The following is a 21206-nucleotide window of genomic DNA, read 5'->3' on the forward strand; positions in this document are numbered from 1 at the left end:
AAATACCCGATTATTATTGTTTTAATATAATATGGTATGTATGTATATTTTTTTTACAAAATCATCAATATGAATGTACACAATGGCTTACTCGCTAAGTAGTCTACAACAAACTTAAGTTTAGGTACAAAAATATATCATTATATAAATATTTTGGACATAAAAAAAATATTACTGTTGTCTAAAGTTAAATTGATAGCTAGTCAATAGAGCTAGACACAATATTTTAACAACATGATTTTTTTTGAACATGCATACAATACGATTTACATTAATAATAATATAATATTTAAAAAAAAAGGCACAAAACAGTGCATAACACTCGACTTATTAATATAATAATAATAATAATAATAATTGTCAGTATATCTATTTAGGGATTTGAGGCAGTTTCATAATAATAAAGCTTATACAAAGGTCCTTAACGAACGTAATAGTAGTAGTAGTAGTAAAATAATAATAACTATTATTATTAATTACTATCATTATACAAGAGGGGAAATTATTCTAATTTAATTACAAAAGTATTTTACAAGAAACAAGTGAGATCATAACAAAAAACAAAATATAACTTGGTTGTACGTGTGGTGGTTTTTAGTCTACGACATTTGTGAATTTGACTAGAAACCGCAAAAAAAAAAAATAAAATGAACATCCAGTAAACAGACCAAATAGTGCACGTACACACGATTAGCGTCGGAGAAGACCAAAGTCACAAAATAAGTAGTCAGTCTTAATAACTTCAACGCTCCGTCGTCGTCGTCTTCTTCACTTTTTTCAGTAATTATACCATGGTTATGTTTCGCTTCTTCTTGTCACCGCTGCTGACCGAACTCAACGATCCCTGCAGGCTTTGGTTGAACAGAATCATATTGTTCCGGTGATAGTTGTTGTACTGGCCGGGTGGCGGAAGTCCGTTTTGTTGCTGCTGGAAATGGCCCGGGGCCGTTCCGTAAATGTTTTCCGCGTTGGCTTGTTGTTGCTGCTGCTGTTGTTGTTGTTGTTGGAGTTGTTGTTGCTGATAAGCTGGCAGAGGAGGCACTGGTGGTGGATACTGATTCTCGAAGTCACCGATCTGACCGTACGGACTGGTCCTGCGCTCGTGTTCGTGCAACAACTGCGAAGCGGTCCACGATTGGTACGGACTCAACGGTTTCGGTGCACGGGTCAACGTAGCTCCAGCAATCACGCTCAGGTGACCATTACTCTGGTGATGGTAAGGATGTGGTTGTTGATGTGGTTGTTGATGCGGTTGCTGATGCTGCTGCTGCTGCTGGAGATTGTAGTGATGGTCGTTGGTAGCGGCCGTTCCGTATTGTGCCACGCTGTACCGTTTCTTCGCGTCACCCGTGTCGATCAGACAAGGTTCAAAATGCGATTCCAGTTCTGTCTTGATGGCGTTCATGGGAGAAGATATGTTCAGTGCACCGCCGTTTCCGTTGGGTATGACAGACACATTGAGCGATTTTTCCGGTTTGGGCGACTGTTTCTCCGGTTTCCGGTTGCGTTTCACGGCGCAAAACACACAGTACATAAGTAACAGCAGAGCAAGTAACATCAGGCCACCGGCGGCCGGTACCAATACGTCGTAGTGCATCTCAAAGTCCCCGGCGATCCCGGGTATGACGTTCTGGTTGGCAGATGTCCAAGACGGGTCGGCTGACGACACTGACGAGTGAGTGGTGATCAATGACGGCGGAGGTGGTGGTGACGGCACCGAAACCCTGACCCAGTTAGACACGGGTCCGGGAATGGAATCAGACTCGACGCGACCGTACGCTTTGACGGCTACGAACAGCGTCTGGTCTAGGAGCTCGGGCATCTTGTTCATGTCCACTGAGAACACGGTCTCTGAGCCCGGAGCTAACGGCAGCGGAGTGCCGTGAATCCAAACTGGTGCAGAGTCGAAGTCGTTGAGCAACGACCGAAGTGACTGTGAATAGCGGATTTCATACCGGGCTACAGAATTCCCACCCATATCCGGCGACGTCCATGTAAGTCGGGCTTTCAACTCAGACTTGACAATCTCGGCTTTCAGGTCACCCACTCGGCCCACATTCGCCGATGATGATGATAGATCTTCAGCGGTGTATGTGACGGACAGTGGGGTGATAATACGTTGAAACGGATTCAGTTGTTCCACTGACGGTGACGTCATGAACGATCCACAGCAGTTCGATTCTATAAATACAATAATGTGACGTTAAGTAATGTCATATGAATTTATAAAGTCAAATTATCGAAGTTCTATACTAACCGGAATTTACTGGATTTCGTTCTATGTTCCTGTGGGAGCTGTGTTGCCAAGTGTACGCATTGCTGCTGCTGTCCGAAACTGTAATTTCAAAAGTATAAACTCCAAGTCCACCAATCATCGGGTTGAAATATCTTGAATAAATTCCATCGCCTTTCATGAGATCCGGATCTGTATAAAACCAGTAAAATTAAATTAAAAAATGTTTTGGGTTTAGAAGAATAATATTTTCTTTGACAACGGATTATCGCTATTTTAGAGAACAATGGGTAATTATACAAATTGTACTGACCTCCACTTCCTGTGTCCAAGAGATCAAACTTTTCACGATGTGCGTTCGAACCGTTTAAACCTGGTCGGATGACCGACACTTCAACCTTGGCGCCCAGTACTGGATAGTCACCACGTTTGACTTCGGCGTAAATCGTCAATGGATTGGTCGTTCCACTTGTCCAAGCCCTAGCTCTGACCACAGGAGAATTTTTCGATAGCGGTTTGGCCATCACTTGCACGTAATGCGGTTGCGGACTTCCTTGGAACCGTTCGATGTGGTATGTCCACGTTCCGGTCTGTAAAACGAAAAATACACACTCGGTTAACATTGAAATAAAACATAAAGAAAAAACAACAGCAACATCAACAAAAACCGCCATGATAATAATATATAATAATAAACATAAACATAAACATATAATAATATTCACCTCGTTTATAGCGGCCGGCACACTGAGCATTTTAAGCGATAACAGTGAATCGGATCGAGTTGAGTAGACCCGCTGCGATGGGCTGGTCAGGGTGATAGCTCTGATCAGTGGATTTTCGGTATTATGCGTGTAAACGGTGAACTTTGCCGGTTCACCCATGTGGTCTTCCAAAACGAAGCTACCGGTTACCACGGTCCGTCCATCGTCAGTCAGTTCACGCCTGTGAATTTCCACAGGCAAATCGCCTTTGTTGCCTTGGTAGTACGTTTCCATTATATTGCGCATAACGTTTGTCAACTTGAAGTATGTGGACAAGTACGACGTGGCCATGTTGTACCGGTTTTCGGTGACCGTGAACGAAACACCACCGGTCTTGTCAGCCATCCAGTCCAGGGATTTGAGCCTGTTGAGCATCGGGTACGTGACGGTTGCCAAACGTATGTTTTTATCTTTGGCCTCGGAAACTTGTTTAGCCAAGTCCGGCGTGTATGATTGCAAAGTTCCAGGGGCGATCACTACGATGACCGAACTGGCGGGACCACTATTGCTTGTGCGAGTTTCTAACATCTGCAAAGATAAAACACAACAGATAAATGAATATATTTTGTTTTTTGTGTCTTTGTCCTGCGAAAGGTCGCATTGGAATGATTAATTACCTGTATAGCTTCTTTCAATGCGCAGGCTAAACACGCCGGCTGCCTCGAGTCACCAGTGGAGTATGGGATATTCGACGCCACTTGGTCTCTTGCTTCCGGTGTTTGTAATCTGCTTAGTCCGTGCAGGCGGTTGGCTGAAGAATCATTGGCCGAAACTAGGCCAACTTCCGTGTTGGCTGGAAGATCATGTACGGCCCATTTACGAATAGCCGATCGCAAAAAGCTCCAAGATTCCTGTATGATGAAAATAATAATTATTAATCCAATATTAAAATAATAATAATATTATGTTATTATCAAAATCGATCAAGAAGATCGTACGAGGATTTACAGGCAAAAAATAAGATACATACCCTTTCCATCATATCTTTCGTGTCTTCGATGACCACTACGTATCTGGTGAGCATTTCTTTCTTGAAGATGAACGTCGGCGTCAGATTTTGATTTCCCGACAAGTTCACACTAAACACGACAATAAAAATAAATTAAACGTCCGCAATCAAAATATATACGCGTATTGAAATACTGTGGTTTACGCGTGCAACGATCACTTACCCTTTGGTAAAGTCCGAATGAGTGTTTATGACCTCCATGATACTCCGTCTTCCGCAAAGTGCATTTTGTTTGGTAGGCGCGTAACGGTCGTGACTGGAAGCGTCACAGAACTTAGTCACTTGAGATGCTGTGGAAAACATGAGTGAAGTTTTTGCTTCTGGGTGGACCAATGCTGTCGTGTTGATGGAATCACAAGCTCTGGAAAAATAGAAAAGAAGAAAAATTAGTTTTGTAAAAAAAAAAAAACATTGTCGATCGCAGCTATAATATTGTACACAACAATCGCTACACACGCACCTGGTCTGGGAAATTGGTTTGTCAGAACATCCGTTGACCTCGGCCGGAGACGATTCGGACGCGTAACATGACGGGTAGACCGCGTCGCCGGCGTATCCGACCTCATCGAACACTCCGTACCGGTATTTGGCCCACTGTTTGGTCAGTTCCTTGCCCAGTTCTCGGGGCTCTTGGAATAGCCGGTAACTAGAGTATATGGCGTCACCAGGACGGCCACAACCTTGTGACTGTTGCGTCCATAGAGCATCTCCATGCACCGGGTGTGGAAGTCCGACGACAACGTCTGGCGTTTCTCCCTGGCTGCTGACGATCCCACGCAGATGACCGACACAGTGGTCTGGCCAGTTTTGCGGAAGCATCACGGTCACCGACCGGAAGTAAGCCTTGCCGCTGAGCGCTTCGTGTAGAGATTTTGATCCACTGGTGAACGCCGCCTGTGACACGAGAAAAAAATTCATTTTAAATAACCGTTCGTGGGTATATATCATAATATATGTACACAAATAATGTATGGTTGTGCGCTCTCTCCGGGGGACGGACATATCGCGTATTATTTTTCACCGGTGTCACGTCAAACCTTACGTGTGCGCCGCCGTCAATGCCACATAGCTAGGGCTTCGTCATCAGCCATAACCCCCTCAAACTACCCCATCGGCGGTGGAACGCGCGACAGCGTGAAAACGTCGACGTTGATAAAATGTGTATAATATTATTATTATAATGACGAACAGAAAAAAAAAATCGTCGGTTATAATATTATATATATTATTATATACGTCATGGCGAGCAGCGAGAGGTATAACCGCGGCGGCGAGGAACGTATTTATCACAAGCGCGTCTGCAGCTGTGAGCATGCGCGCCCTGGGCGAGAATTGATTGCCAGTCGAACCGGTCGTGATTTCGAACACGTTATAAATCACCCGGCAGCTAATTCGTCTGTCCGTCAGTGGTTTCGGCACCGAAACCAAAAATAAAATAAAATAATAACGACGACGACGCGCCCGTTACCCACACTCTTCGTATAATATAATACATATATAAAAAATCCGAAGAAATCCCCTAGGCCCATTAGTCTCGGTCGGAATGTCCAAAAACCAAGAGAGAAAATAAAACGCAAGTTTACCGACGTAAACGAATGTAACACACACACGTAACATATGCAAATGTCTGCAACGTGTGCAGTATTATAATATTATGGTTGTTGTATAGGTACGTATCGTATTACCCGGAGAAGACTCTGTGTGGGTAGGTACGAATATATCGAGTCGATTACGGTAGTTATAATATTATTATACGGTATCGATTATGTTATAGGTATCGTTGCTCACGTTTGCGTCCGAAAAGTCATTTCCTATTGTTACGACGACGATCGGTCGATTATTATAACGAAGAGTTTCTAAAAACGCAATCGCGCGCGGCGGGAAAGTGATAGGTCGCTGCAGCTGAGCGGTGTAACGGTGCAGCAGGTATAGATAACAATAACGATATAGGATATGATTTATATATTTAGGTACTCTTCTTCTGATCACAAACGTGTCTCGTCGTTCATCGGCGACGGTGGCCGGCAAGAGCGTTTTTTTCTCATACTGTTCTTCCTAGTTTTCATCACGAATCAATTAAAACCCAGAGGATTACGCGCGCGGTGATCGAGCGGCGAACACTTATCCGACAATTTAGCGAGAAATCTATCGTACCGTGGCCGACCGGTTAATTATCAACCACGAGGTGCTCATTATAATTGACGGTCGTGTGTATATATATGTATATAATATTTGTAATATTATATGCAACACAGCTGCCGTGTGATTGATGCTGGACAAGCGCGTAACGAGATTATAATTCAGAGATTTTCTCGACGGAAAAACGGAAGCAAGACACACTCGTTTAATTTATGAAATTAATCCCATTTTAAACGGTAAAATTTCTGACCGGGATTTCGTCTAATTATTGCCATAAGCCTAAAGCCGGTCAATTTCAAAGAGCGGCGGCGGCGGTGTCGGAGACCAGTCCTGACTAGACTGGTTTTATGTACGTATATGTGCGGCCAAAGAATTTTCATCGAAAATTCACTGTGCGAGAGAGAGTGTCCTCCGCACGAGTTATTTGCATACGACGACACAACGACCACGACAACAATGGGTGTAAATGTAGAGCGTATATCGGAAAAAAAAACAAGAATCGGTTACGATCGAAGCGACTATTGAAATCACCGCCCGCGACCCGACCGCCGTTTTTCGTGTACGTCACCCGGGCGACTAAATATATATGCGGCGTGTAAACACACATTATAATATATCATATTATTGTGGAGAAATCTATAGAGAAAAAAATTATCAATATACGCGCGAGTTTTACGAAATGCGAGCGATAAAAAATATAATCGTCGGGCGGCGGAGAAAGTGGCGGCGGCAGCACAAAATACATATATTTATATACATAATTTCTATATGCTATATACGGTTATTATTATTTTTTCGAACATATACAAATATAATAATATGCAGTAGGTACCTATATAATATAATATTATGCTCGACCGCACGCAATACACAACGATTTAATAATAATAAAAAAAAATTCCGGCAATTGGCGAGCGAGCGCGTGACACGTATCGAAATCAGAATATCGAAACGACGCGATTTCGACACCACTTAGGTCCCGCCGGCAACACGTTGCTGGATAGACGTCGAATAGCAAGTCAATAATATGCTAGATTATACTATTTTATTATTATCATCATTTATCACTGGCCACAGGCCGGCCCACAGCCAACGACGACGTATTATTTATTATTATTATTGTGTTTTTTTCCTACACCATTCCGAAACGATGGAAATACGAGTTAGAAGCTCTTATATATACCCCGCGACGACCGAATAGGCTCCGAACGTTTTTCTCACGAGGTTGGCCGAGGAATTCTTCCGGCCCATTACTGCATGCCCGGCGCGCCGATTACACACACACACACACACACACACACACACACACACGCGCGCATCACTTATATATAATACCAACTACCAAGTAATCGTCGTATTGAAAACCCAACCACGGTAATAGTATAATATGTGTTCCTATAGTGAGTATGTGTATTCTTCTCTATTGTGCGACCAGTTTTTTCGTTTCCTCTCGAGAGCGCATAGGTCGCCCCGAGAAAATGCCACTGACAGAGATGTCGCGTATATACACGAAGGACACCCCCTGCACCGTGCCGCTCCGTTACCCAGACACCGACGATTTGTATTGATGTTATTTTGGCCGCAGAGAAGATTATTATTATTAATGAATATTGTGCGTCCGTTTGGTTTTTGGCGTACGCTGTCGAGCGCATATTCGCCGCGTAACGTCCTGTACTTAATAATATTATAATATAGCCGGTACGAGAGATTGGTTTTATTTTTTGTCCGCGTAAAATAGAAAAAATTTCAAATTAATTCTCGGACAACGGCACACCGTGGCTACACAATAACAATATAATAGTGATACACGCATTTTTCCAATCATAAGACACGTCCCCGCGCGCGAGCTCGATCGGTGCCAAACGCGCCGGGCAAACACGCGCTACGATTCGACGCGGGTTGACACCTCCGCCGCCGCCGATCCGATTTACATAAAAAAAACGCGTACCGTATCCACAAAATGACTTACACTGTTTTTTTTCCCTCTCGTTATTATTACTATTTTCATTCAATCTGCTCCGGGGAAAAATCTGTAAGCGACCGCATCGATCGGACACGGGTTACATATTATTATTATTATTGTTGTTGTTGTGGGCCGCTGCTACGAGAGTTTTTTTTCGTATGGCTTCTCCTCCTCCACCAGCTGTACATTACCTATACGTACCTATCTCGTAACGATTTATTAATAGAGAAAACGTTATTCACGACACAATACCATTTTACCAGTGTACGTTATTACTTATTATAATAGAAGTACAACGATACGACGTAGTTTACGATTTGACGTCTTACTACTTATGCCTCCGCCGCTGCTCATCACACGGACGAGACGCACCACCACCACCACCACCACCACCCTGTACTTAGAACCATCATCTCCCGTCGCGCGGACACAGGGGTTAGAAAATCGTTTCGTGTACGACGGGGCCTATTGTCGTCAAATATGCATAACGAGTACCTATACATACCACGTCTGGTTTGTACCAGCTACCTATAATACGCTACCCGTGTACCTACACGCACAATAATAATAATATCATATTAGCCGTGTCATAGTGATGCGGTATTTATGTGCGCTGCGAAATACATAATACATCAACCGGTCGACGGTCTGTGTATAGTGTTGTCTTGTCCGGTAATTAGCCGCTTCTGACGGCGAAGGAGCTGTCCGGAACACAAAGCGAGCGCGCGCCCGTCCGATGATGGAGTCGAACACGTCGAACTGCCGCGTCAAATGCGCGTTAAGTCGAGAGGGCCGCGGGACGACGTTGGCAAATTACCGACGGAGAGGAAAAAAAACCTAATAACACTCGACCGTCTCGTCGGACCGTGCGGTGTTTGGCCATCAAATCTTCGTGCGAGACGCTCTCGTCCGATTGTACCCAGACGGCTAATTAGCGTTAACCTCGCGTGGTATCGCATACAACAGATATAATAATATTTCGAAACACATTGTTATATTTGTATCTTATGCGCCGCCGCCGTCGTTATGAAAAAAATATTTAGTGAGTTTTCGACTCTTTTTCCATAGTTTTTCACTTGCACGAGAGAATAGATGTGTGACACGAATCCCTCTCACCCCGACAGACAGAAATTTCGTGTGTAACCCAGGCGACGCCGAATGCATTAAAAAAAGAATAATATTAACAAAAAAAAAAAATAGTAATCCTTCTAAAGCGCGTACCGAAAACCGCAGGGTGTGTGTGTGATTCGTGGGGGGGGGGTCCATCACGTAGGATAATGGAAATGCTTATTACGGTCGCCCGTATATATAATGTCGTCCGAAGAAATATCTCATAATGCACTCTCCATGCCATAAGTACTGGTTATTATTATTATTATTATCGTATAGGTATATATAATATATTATATATATATAATCTCCCCGTAGCGTTCTCTCCGTCTTTCTCGAAAACCCGATCCATTAACGACCGACACGCCTCTTACCTGTTGGGCCGTGGAAACAAAAAAAAAATATTATGTATATATATAAACACGGCGACGTCTTCGTATATATATGTATAAAATATTATACGACATTGAGTGTTCGAGTGTACCACCGGCCACAAGTCCATAACACACGATAAACGTTGAAAATGGGATTTACCACCGCGTCTAGATCGCTCGGTCGGGTCTTGCGGTTTTTCGACTTGCTATAGCACCGCAATCGATGATTTTCATCGATATTCACACTTTACACGTGTAAGCACATTATTATTACGCGTTCACGTTTGCGTGTGTGTGTAGATTTTTTCTCTACCCGCACACATTGTATACGTTATATTATTATTATAATATCTCCATATTTTTTGATCGATTTTTGACTTTCCAAAAGGACGCGACCGATATTTGGATTTCTCGAAATTACCGACGGGATTCCGAAACATCAAATCGATTGCTGGAATTCATCCATAATACGCATGATTGCAATGTCGACGATAATAAATTCTACGATTTAAATGTGGTTAAATGCATTACTAGCCGAACTCGGTGATAATAATTAATAAATAATATTAAATATTAATTGATGTAATAATAATTATTGTATTTATTTATTCGGTGTACGGACAAAATGTATATTATGTTAACACTAGATTATATTGTAAAACATTTAAATTAAATGTATTTCTATAAATATTTCGAGGTTATACAGTGTTACATATTATATAATTAAACGAAGATTGGGATACCCCGGAGTCATAATGGTTGTAACAAAGAATACGTAAAATTGTTTTTTCACCTGACATTATTATTTTATGTCAGTCCAAATAAGGTGATCAGTGATCACCATGTGTATCTTTACTGTTAGCACAACAATCTATAAAATTGTTCTAACGTGTGAAATAAATAAATAAGACGTTTTTTGAGTTTTATAACATTTTAATACCTATAATCTATTAATATATTATTTATGAGTCAGTATTATATTCATTGACAAAAAAATAAATAAAATTTGACATTTTTAATATCTCTAAGTTGATATGAAGATCCATTATTTTATATTTTAGACATTTAATTGCGGAAATAAGAATTCGTAGGATGGCTTTTACTGTTCTTATTTTATATATTATTATGCACCTTTGGAAAGAGTTAGTACGTATTAACAGTGGTAACTTCTATGGTTCTATCTGCTATTGTGACAACCAATGCGTTGTACCGGTTAAGACCTATAGTTGAGCGTTACATTGAAGTCCATAAATCTATAGATTTTAGAATAAAAAAAAATAATACGATCATAATCATCAATAGATAAATTACAAAGAATCAATCATAAAGTTAATCATTTTAGTAATAAATATTTAAATTGAATGTGATCGTTTTTGCAATTACCGCAAATATATAGGTATGCATTTGAAATATTTCAGCAATAATTCGCGTTCACCACGATATTTCCTTTCATACGATAAACGAACTAGTCTGCCGTGTAATCGGTAAAAGTTCGTAATACATAATTTGCAATGCAAGCCGAAGTCTATGATATGAGTTTTTTTAATTTCAATTGAGAGCATTGAAAACGTCATTTTAGATATTTAATAAAAACCAAACAGCAAGTGCGTAATAATTTCGCAGATGTTTTACCCGATTGTAACGAGTTCTTAACGAGTCGGTCCGAACGCAGTATATTATCAAATAATTAGGTAACGAACACCGAGTTTGACGGTTAAAGATAACGTTACTGGCGTTTTAATTAAAAAAAACATTGGAGATCCGAGAACTGGTCTCTTGGTTCGTGAAGGACTTGTATACCGGACAAGAAATAAGTATGTACGACTTAAAATTTGAAAATTTCGTGCCACTGTGTTGAGTTGCAAATATATTATTATAATAATAGAGATTTATATTCGTTCACCGATTCCCTGGTTGCTTAACGTACGGTAAGAGTATATTCACATAGCTGCAGCAGACAAACATCACATCGAAGTTTACACGACTTGCACGTTGCACACGTCTACGACCGGGAGGATTGGAGCGCATTTTCACGATTTCCGCGGTGAGTTGGAAAAAAAGCGGCCGGACGCGTATAGCACGATATAACGTAATATATTATAAGAGCTCTTTGTGTAGTATTATTATTATTGTTGTGGCGCGCGTTCAATCGTTTTTTTTTCGCGATTAGCACGTTTACCGAGGGCGCTCGCTCGAGATATTACGGCTCAACCGGTTCGCGTTACATTTATACATACGTATAATATTATAATATATTGTAAAATATTCAGACTGTTAAAAATATAAACTGTATCGTACACCACATACTATAATACACTATAATATGTACAATTTATTATAATAAATAATGTATACACGACGACGATATACTCCGATCCGAGAGACGAAGCGTATAACAATAATAATAATAATATTATTTAAAACGAAATCCGCCCACGACACATATTATACGCGCACACGTAGAAATAATATATACATATATTATTCGCACGGGGATTTATGGGTTCTGCACATGTATACTACTCACGAGAGCAATGTGGAGGACAAGGTGGAGGGGAGAAAAAAATCCGATCGGAGAGCGAGAGAGGAGAAAAACGTTCGAACACACACACAACAATCGGCCGTCGATTAGCCCCGTAGGATAAAATATTATGCTGCGGCGTTGGTCACGACCGAAACGCGAACGCACGACGCCGACGCCACGACAACGACGACGACGACGGCGACCGTCATCGAGCAAGACTCCAAGTATAATATGTAATAATAATATATATATAAATTCGACGACGGTCATCTGTCTGCCTGCCTCTCATTCTCTCTCTCTCGCTCTTATGTCGTCTTTCTCGAACGGATAAAAATAAGAGTAACTCTGTGCACGACCGGTCGAAGGTATTTTTCTTATATTATATGTAGGTACAGACTGCAGCGTTCGCCATTTCGTCTCCTATGCACACGCACTCGCTCACATTATATTATATATTTTGTCGGCACCGTTTGTAATAATGCTTATAGGAGTTATAGGAGCACCGATTACAGCACACGTGTCTCCCCACTAACACCCTTTTTTACGCTTCCTCACGGCTAGAAAACCGTTAAATATTCACACGACGAGGCCTCCTCCAATAGGTGTATACATAATAATATATATTATAATATTATAAATTGTAATGCGTATATATATTGTCCGAGCGTACGGTATTCACGAAAAAAAAACGGCGAGGTCTTATATAATTTAATAACGCGACGTCGGAGATAATAAGACGAGAGCGAGAGAGAGAAAAAACCGTCAATCGTATATACATCACGGTCGGTCGGTTTTGTTGTAAAAACCATTGCCGCCGCGCACAGTGATTACGAGCCGCCGCCGCGATAATAATTATTAATCGTATACGGCGGCGGATAACACAATGGGATGTACAAGAAACGGCGTAGGATTCGTTTCGGTCGTACATGATGGCGGCAACGGAGGCCGAGGGTATTATTCTCCGTCGGACGTAATCCTTTTCCGGGGGAAAACATATGGTGCCACCGCCATGACGATAATCGACGAGTTAACTTATTAGGTACTACTAATTATCGTATGGTATAAATATCCGTACGCATTAGAGAAATTACCTAGAAAATCGATACAGCCGCAATTCGTGGTTTTTGGGGTTTCTCGAGGGAAGTGCACGCGTCCAATTTCCATACGCCGTGTCGCCATGTGTCGTCTGATGACCGGCGCCGCCGGACGACTTCCGCAGAAGTGTTTCGGGGCAAAAAAAAATAAAAACAAAATTCGGGATATGAAGACTTTATTATTAACTCGAGTCACATGAAGTGAAAGTCCGGCGTGTATGTGTGTAAAAATCATATTGCGCAGTTGGGCACCGGAGAAGCCACGGCCGTACCCGGTATACACGCACATCACTGTTCGACGTCTGCGCCGGTGTAATCGGCCGTAAACGCATTTAACGTAGTATCGGGTGTACGAACGGTTACCGTAAACATGTTATGCTATTACGTACTCGCTTATGCGTGTGTGTGTGCGTGTGTGTGTACGCGCTTTTCAGGCGAAAGAGTGCCGCGACGCAAGACAAGAGCCGGACGACGGTGGAGAGACACGATGAGTGCGTTAAATGATTCAACCCGAGTGAGTATTTATAGTGTAAGGTATATATATTGTGCACCGACACACGGCTGCTTCCATAATATATTGGGTTACGCGGACTCTGAACAAGGATACTTATAAGTAGACACATGTGTATGTACTTGCCGACCGGCCGATACTACCATACAGCTTTAGAACATTTAATATATGTATGCAGTACGTTTCCTCTGCCGCGTAACGTTATCCGTTCACATATTATGCACAAACTATATTATATTATAGTGTACATGAGAAACAAAAACTGTACCTATATAAGTGTACACGCGTGCGTGTAATATAAAATTACTCGCACCACGTCCAGAGAAAAGAGTTGTTTTTGATTTTTTTTGTCTTCGGCTATAAACGTAGTTAAACGTATACTGCTCTGTGTATGTTAAAATATTATAATAAACACTACACTCCCTCCCACCCTCTTAACCTATCGTGGTCGTCGTACGCCACTAAATTACAAATTGGTATATTTCCACCGCACGTTACGTAATTATTATAATTTCTTTGGTCAATACACGCTACGAATCTACGATGATATATCATAGTATAGATACATTATATACATTTTAATCGTTTTTATAATAATATTCAAATTTTTCTATTGCCGGACGTTCTGAAAACATTGTTTTTTTTTACAGTATTGTTTTGTTTAATAAAAGGTCGAGTTATTGTTTTTTTTTTCTGTGGTCCAGTGATTTTTCGAAACACTTGCAACAGCAGTAGTGCCTACCTATAATATGTTGCAGTCTACCTGCGTATAATAATTAAGCGTGTATAAAATGAAAAATAACGTAGCTGCGGCGACGTATTTAAAACGCACTTGACGTCGGTTTAGTTCTTTTTTTTTTTACCCGCGCGCACTTTAAACGTGTGTTCGTATACAATGGCTGTACATCATGATTTACATGTGTGTACTTTCACTGTTACGCGCGCATATGCTTATTACGTGTAAGTTATACTTAAGGTATGGGTACAGTAATACAGTGATGTATTATTAAAATATATCGCATGTACATATAGGCTACCAGTTCGGCGGCGCCTCGGAGGATCCGCACACAATCTGCGTCGCCCTTGCTACTGCGGGGGAGGAGAGGGCTGAGAATATCTTCCTGCCGTAAATACCATGTGATAACGATAATTTATAAACGATTTCAATCGCGTTCGGCAGCAGCAGCCCTTTGCTCGTAGGTATTAGTTATTCCGATCGCGTCACACGAGACGGCGGCGGCGGCGGCGTCGAACAGACGAAGAATGCAGCGCGGCCGTACCTATATATAATATAATACGGTTCGATATAATATTATAAGTCTGCCGTTTATCTTTACGTGTGGCGCCACGACCACCGACGACAGTTTTCCGCGAATCCGGTGTGCGCGTGCGCGACTGCATACATGTAGGAACGCATTCGTATTAGCTATATTATATTAATATTATACTGAAGGTATATATATATATATATATACGTTTTTTCTACTGAAGACTATTACATATACAATTATATTATTGATGTAGGTATAATATATTACATAGGTATACGTCATATATATAGTAACCGGATCGGTAAACTACGTCGGAGAGAATAATAACACAAAACAAAACGGTATGTACCATAATGCACTCTCGGTGCGCGCAACCTGCATACAATATTATAGGTATACCTATGCTTGGAGATAATTAACTGCATATTACATAGTGCGCTCCGCGATCGCGGTGGTTTAAGGTCGTCCGCGTGTCAAGTGTGTGTGTGGTGCACCTCTCTCGTTATTAAACCGCGTCGTGGTGATGCGGTCATTTATCATTTTTAGTAGGTATATATTATAATATAATATACGAAAAAAGGCCGAGCGCGATGTATTCAAAATATAATATCTATATACAACCTCATCATATAGTGGAGATATAAACGCAAGTGCTATCGTTATATCGCCATTGTTCGAGTGCGTTTCGTACTCGAACAGTGTTTGAAAGAAAGCTGTCAGTCGCGCGCGAGCGTTTAAAGAACGAATGGAAGGAAGCAGGGTGGCCGGGGGAGGACGCCGTTTGATTAATAATAATAAATAGGTAGGTCCAGGCCTCGGCGGCGTCGTCGTCGTCGATGCCTCTTCTCCGCGGTTAATCGTCGAGTGTGCGACCGCGATTTGAGTGTTTATACCTAATGATGGATTCACGGACTCCAGAGCGTCGTCAGAGAGACGAAGAGCACCGCTTATATATGGTTTAAAACCACCGCGGACTCGGTAATTATATCACATTAGTCGACCGGTTAAGCTTTTTACGTTTTTCCTGCAGGAAAACGCACATCATAATTCTAATATAAATGGGTTATGTGCTAGCCCAAGGTCGCGCGCGCAGTCGTAACGGTCGGTCGAAGACAACCGAAAAAGAATATTATTTTGTGTATATATAGGAACTCGCAGCAGTACGCCCCGCCAAAGGATCCACTGCATGAACAGAGTACAAGTGAGGTCGTGTCGTCATCGTCGTCGAGCATTCGCGCCGACGTCCGCTCGACGTCAATTCATGTGGAAACGAGGTGGCGGCCTTCGCGGCGTGACACTGCGCCCAGATGACGATCGATATATTATTCTAAAAAGAGACACAGACGAGAGACTGCAGCAAGAGCATAATATACTGTTTTGAGTGTTTTGACCTCCCGACTGTTTGGAATAATATTCCTGTTGGGAATGAATTTTGTGATGGAGAACACACAAAATCCGTCACAATCCGAGTGTAGAAATGATGATGATAATAATAATAATGACGACCTGCGCCCCACGACCGAGAAAATCGTCCGGCGGCGTATCGAACGAACGAATTCCACGGGCGGCGGCGTTGCACACATCGACGCGCTGGACCGGTTTTTTCGTGGTCGTGTTTTTCGTCGCGGCGCGGCGCGAGGTGTCCGGCTGGTCGCGCGGCAACAACAATTAGCGCGCGCGGGGCGGGACCCAGGCCGGCCGCAGCTACCGGTGTTCACCTCGGTGACAACGAGGGAACCGCCGCCGCCTCCACCCGCCATCTACTCCACATAAACGTGTATTTATTATTATTTATGACAACGTATGATAAATACATTTTCGCGATTTTCACGGCATTTTAGTCGAATTCCGATTACTATACTGCTCCAGTCTACATGTACCATTATTTTTTCACCTTTTTCCGATTCTTCTTCCATTCCTCGATTTGCCGACGCGTTTTGAATTTCTACCGCTGTTATTCGCGTAACTATTTTTAAAACTCGGAGAAACGTGGTTTTTAGAGCATACCGTCGTCGGCGCGTCGGCTCGAAAACGATCAAATACAATATTGTATTTTTTTCCAGATTACTATGCTTTATTTTACCGCAGTGATGATGCGACCGGCATAACACTAAACTATTCAGAAATGACTAAATGACTATTCGGAAATTGCTGATTTGTTATTGCGCCATTCTTTATAAAGATAACTATATTCCACTGTATGCCTATAATAATATGTTTATATATTGGAGATTGGTCGATTATTGGAATATGTGACACACGTCACAGGCATTATAAGACGGAATTTCAAACTTAACCCGATAATACGAAGTGTCATTAAGCTATGTGTGCTATATAGCTATAATAAGTTATTATATCGCACTGTGAGGAAATAATGAGTTCGGAAATGTCGAAAATGCCTGCATACCTACTCTACTTGTTACTCGTGCTACGTACGAATATAATCGGAGGTACCTATAATAATCATGTAAACGCGTATTTATCCCAGCCTTATAATGTACGGTGGCGAGACTTTAGTAAATCCGTTATATTCCACTGGACCTCTGTAACCTCATTGCTATCATCATCGGAAACCGGTTAACAGGTTTTCGTCGATGATGTTTATAGTGATTACTGATTACACACCGCCAGCGAACGGCGAGCGTTATATTATATTTTATATTATAGTATCCGATCGAACCAATTATATCCGTGATTATTTTATAAGCGCGTTATTTAATGGTCTCAGCTCGGGTTCAAGTTCAATAAATAATCTTTAGAATCGCGCGACGCGTATATGTAGGTAGGTACTATTAAAAGCGTATATAATTTTTTTTTCACTTTTTTCTTTACGGACAGCGTTATTGATAATTACAGGTATCCGATTAGTCCTCGCGGTCATTCCGTCGAGGCGTTTAAATCCGTGTTTTCGATGACATCTACGAAATACGCATTCACTAGTTTCGGCGGTCCAGATTAAACTACTTACCTAGTATTTATTAGTTATTACCAGTCGTTAGTATTTATTATACATTTAATCGATACGAACATTTTTTTATACGGCGTGCATAAAAACCGTATTCGAAGTCGATTATTTTTGGCGCAGCACGCGCCGCCTCGGAATTCGACGCTCTACATCGAATTATTATTATAATTTATTATCGACCAGAGATTGACAATAATTATTAATCGTATCGGATCGTGCGCGTGTGTGCACAGAATAATGCGAACATTGCGCAGTGTACGAAAAGCAAACGGGATCTCCTTAATATTATGTTTTGGTCGACTATATCGCGTCGCACACGACGACGATGAATTATATGTTCCGACTGGTTATAATAGTACTATTCATCGGAAGAGAGAGACTGCCCCGCCGTCTTAATATCCACAGATTTCGGTCCGTAATATTTATAGCATAATGGTATACCTATTTAAACCAGTTTTGACCGACGACCCGTATGATATACACGGGTTTTGACAAGACGACACGGCACACAGACACAAACAATTATAGTAATGGAAAGGATAAAAACCGATCTCCCGCGCTATATTTCACCGGGCGCACCGGGCATATAACTTAATGACAATAATATGATATCATAAATAATGCGTGTATTTTTTTATAACACCGTTTTTCGGCCTCATATATATATAGTACGGTATCTATTCCTGAGTGACTTGGTCGACCAAACTCGAATGATAATAATTCCGAGGTGGAAATATTATGATTTTAATACAGCGATTGTGTGCGATTGGTGTAAATAATTTTACTCGCCGGCCCGCGGGTTTGACCGATAATAAGACGTTTTTGCGGGCGAACGATGCGGTGCGCGACCGACGACGGCCGTGGTGGCGTTCATGTCACCGCCGCCGCGAAATAGTGAAAGCGAAAGAAAATTTTCGGTTTTCGCGTTATTGCCGCTTGTGACTCGCTGGCCGAGGCGACCGTGAAAACGTATCTATTGCTGGCGAGATGAAGATCCGATCCGATTTCGAAAATATGACATAATAGACTTCCACGTATTGTTTATAAATACGATTTGTCTATTTAGGTAAAAATAATAATATTATTATGTACGTTTACAAACGAAAACGACCGTCCGCGACACGGCAACAAGTGTACGCGGTCCGATTGTCGCGCAAACAACGCGTATAAATTATTATAATTTTCCGAGAGAGCCGGCACGGCCGCGTTTAACGTCGAAATCAGACCAAAACGGAAGGCCGGACCACCGCCACCGGCGGAGGAGGTCGGTCGGTCGGTCGGTCAACCGGTGCACATAATAATATTATTTAGTTATATACCTATCGTGGTCGTCGTCGACCTATTCATCGAGACGAGTTTGGCGGTTTTAAATATTAAAACGCGTATTATATAGGTACCTACCAGTTTTTTTTTATTATTATTAAAGGTCCACGATTGATATTTTCCTATTCGACGTTCTCTTCCTACGCATTGACGTATTATATATTATGTATTGTGGAGCACGGCCGCCGACAACACAATAGACGATAAAAACTTGCGTATATTATAAGAAATTACCCGGGACCACGGTAAAGTGATTCGATAAATTGCTCGACGGAATCGCCGTAAAAGGGAAAAAAATAATAATTGCACGTATGCCGCCCGAGTCACGGGCGGGCGGTAAAATTATTATTACAAGACTATAGGTACCTACGACTTAACTACGCCGATTTGTGTATATTGTATTTTGTTCGGAGTAAACACGAACAATTTTCACCGTCTATACGGCGATAAAAAATCTACCCATCATTGCTATCGAGAAAAACCGTTTATCGTCAGTCTTTCGATCGAAAAACGAAAAATAAAAAAACATTAACCACACGAAATTCGGACCTAAGTGTACCTTTCTATATACCTAATATTAATAATAATATTATCTAGACACTTACCTCGACGTTGTTGACGATCAGTTTGCAATTTGTCACGGGGACGGAATCCTTGATGGCGACCACTACGTTGTCGTAAGCGCCGGACTGGAAGACGGCCGAACCACCAGCGAACGCGGCCGCGACGGTGCATGCGAGCACCGCCGCCAAAAACGCGCAAGCCGTCATTTTTCGGGCGCTGCTTGATCACACCTAACCACTACCACCACCGGTCGCTGTCGGGTCGAGTCGCGGCGTAAGGGCTGTGTGTGTGTGGTGCACTCGCTCAAACGGCGGCAGGAGACGACGTCGACGACGTCATGATCATCGGCAAAAAAAAGGCCGGGTTGAGACCAACAGAAGCGACGACGACGAAATAAAATAATTATATTAATATGTATACCGATAAAATTCAGTGGTTAATTTATCGGAAAAAAAAATCAACAAAAAAAACCTCTCGGTTTCCGGACGCACAGTGTCGACGCGAAAATTCGACGGAAAAACTCGCGCACCGCTGTCGTTCGAAACGAAAAAAAAATGATCTCGTACGTGTGCGTAAATCGAGAAATAATTCTTCCTCGACTGCACGGACGGCGACGGACGAACTGACGATTCGAGTGTGAAAACTGAACTGAACTATCGAGTGCGCCGCCGGGAGAACAGGTACCTAGCTCGCTGGCGCTGGTGCGATCGACCGCCGCGATGCGGCGCTGCAGTCGCGGCGCAGACCGTATTTTGTATTTAATATTATTATTATTATTATTTGCTTCGGTGCTGCAGTTGTAGTTGCCGAGTACGTGTGCGGGTCTGGGACGTGATTATTTTTTTATTTTACCTCCATTGTCGCTGTCGCTGTCGTTGTTGTTGTTATTGTTGTCACGGCGACACTATACACCACCTCCACCGCCCTCTCCGACGGCGATGGGTTTTATTATTTTTTTTTCGAGCGAATCTACTGAGTTCGACTTTTCATCGACTCCCCGAAAAGTCAGTCTCAACGATTCGACTCATCGTCATAAATTATCGATTTACGGCGAGAGATAGGTACCAGCCGGAGGACTATAATATACTTATTAAAATCGTACGACTAAGTAAACGAGGCTTAACCACCGGACACGAACGATGATTATTATTATTATTTTGTCTCGAGATTTGGTCAACGAACTCGATTTTCACGTTTCCGTGTACACACCAATACACCTTTTAATAATATATAATTATATATTAATAACAATAGTATGTAATAAGCTTCTATTGTATATTTATACCTTGTTATTGTTGAAATATTTTAGTTTTGATTTTTTAATCGGTTTCGATCTTTAAAATTGCTATTTTAGTAGGTACG

At 41.9% G+C, this 21206-nt stretch overlaps 1 protein-coding gene across 1 annotated transcript; it reads right to left on the bottom strand.

Annotated features, from left to right (window-relative positions):
- Nucleotides 1-10: 10 nt before the first annotated feature.
- LOC100167197 (calcium-activated chloride channel regulator 1) lies at nt 11-20508 on the bottom strand. The gene is made up of 9 exons (XM_001943889.5): nt 19886-20508; nt 4467-4900; nt 4170-4367; nt 3968-4076; nt 3615-3848; nt 2959-3525; nt 2547-2823; nt 2258-2425; nt 11-2181 (listed from the first exon to the last, which is right to left on the bottom strand). The coding sequence occupies exons 1-9, from the start codon at nt 20048-20050 to the stop codon at nt 785-787; spliced, it is 3549 nt and encodes a 1182-aa protein (XP_001943924.2). The 5' UTR covers nt 20051-20508; the 3' UTR covers nt 11-784.
- Between the last annotated feature and the right edge of the window lie 698 nt (nt 20509-21206).

Source organism: Acyrthosiphon pisum, chromosome A2 (assembly GCF_005508785.2).
Source record: "Acyrthosiphon pisum isolate AL4f chromosome A2, pea_aphid_22Mar2018_4r6ur, whole genome shotgun sequence".
Classification (NCBI taxonomy): Eukaryota; Metazoa; Arthropoda; class Insecta; order Hemiptera; family Aphididae; genus Acyrthosiphon; species Acyrthosiphon pisum.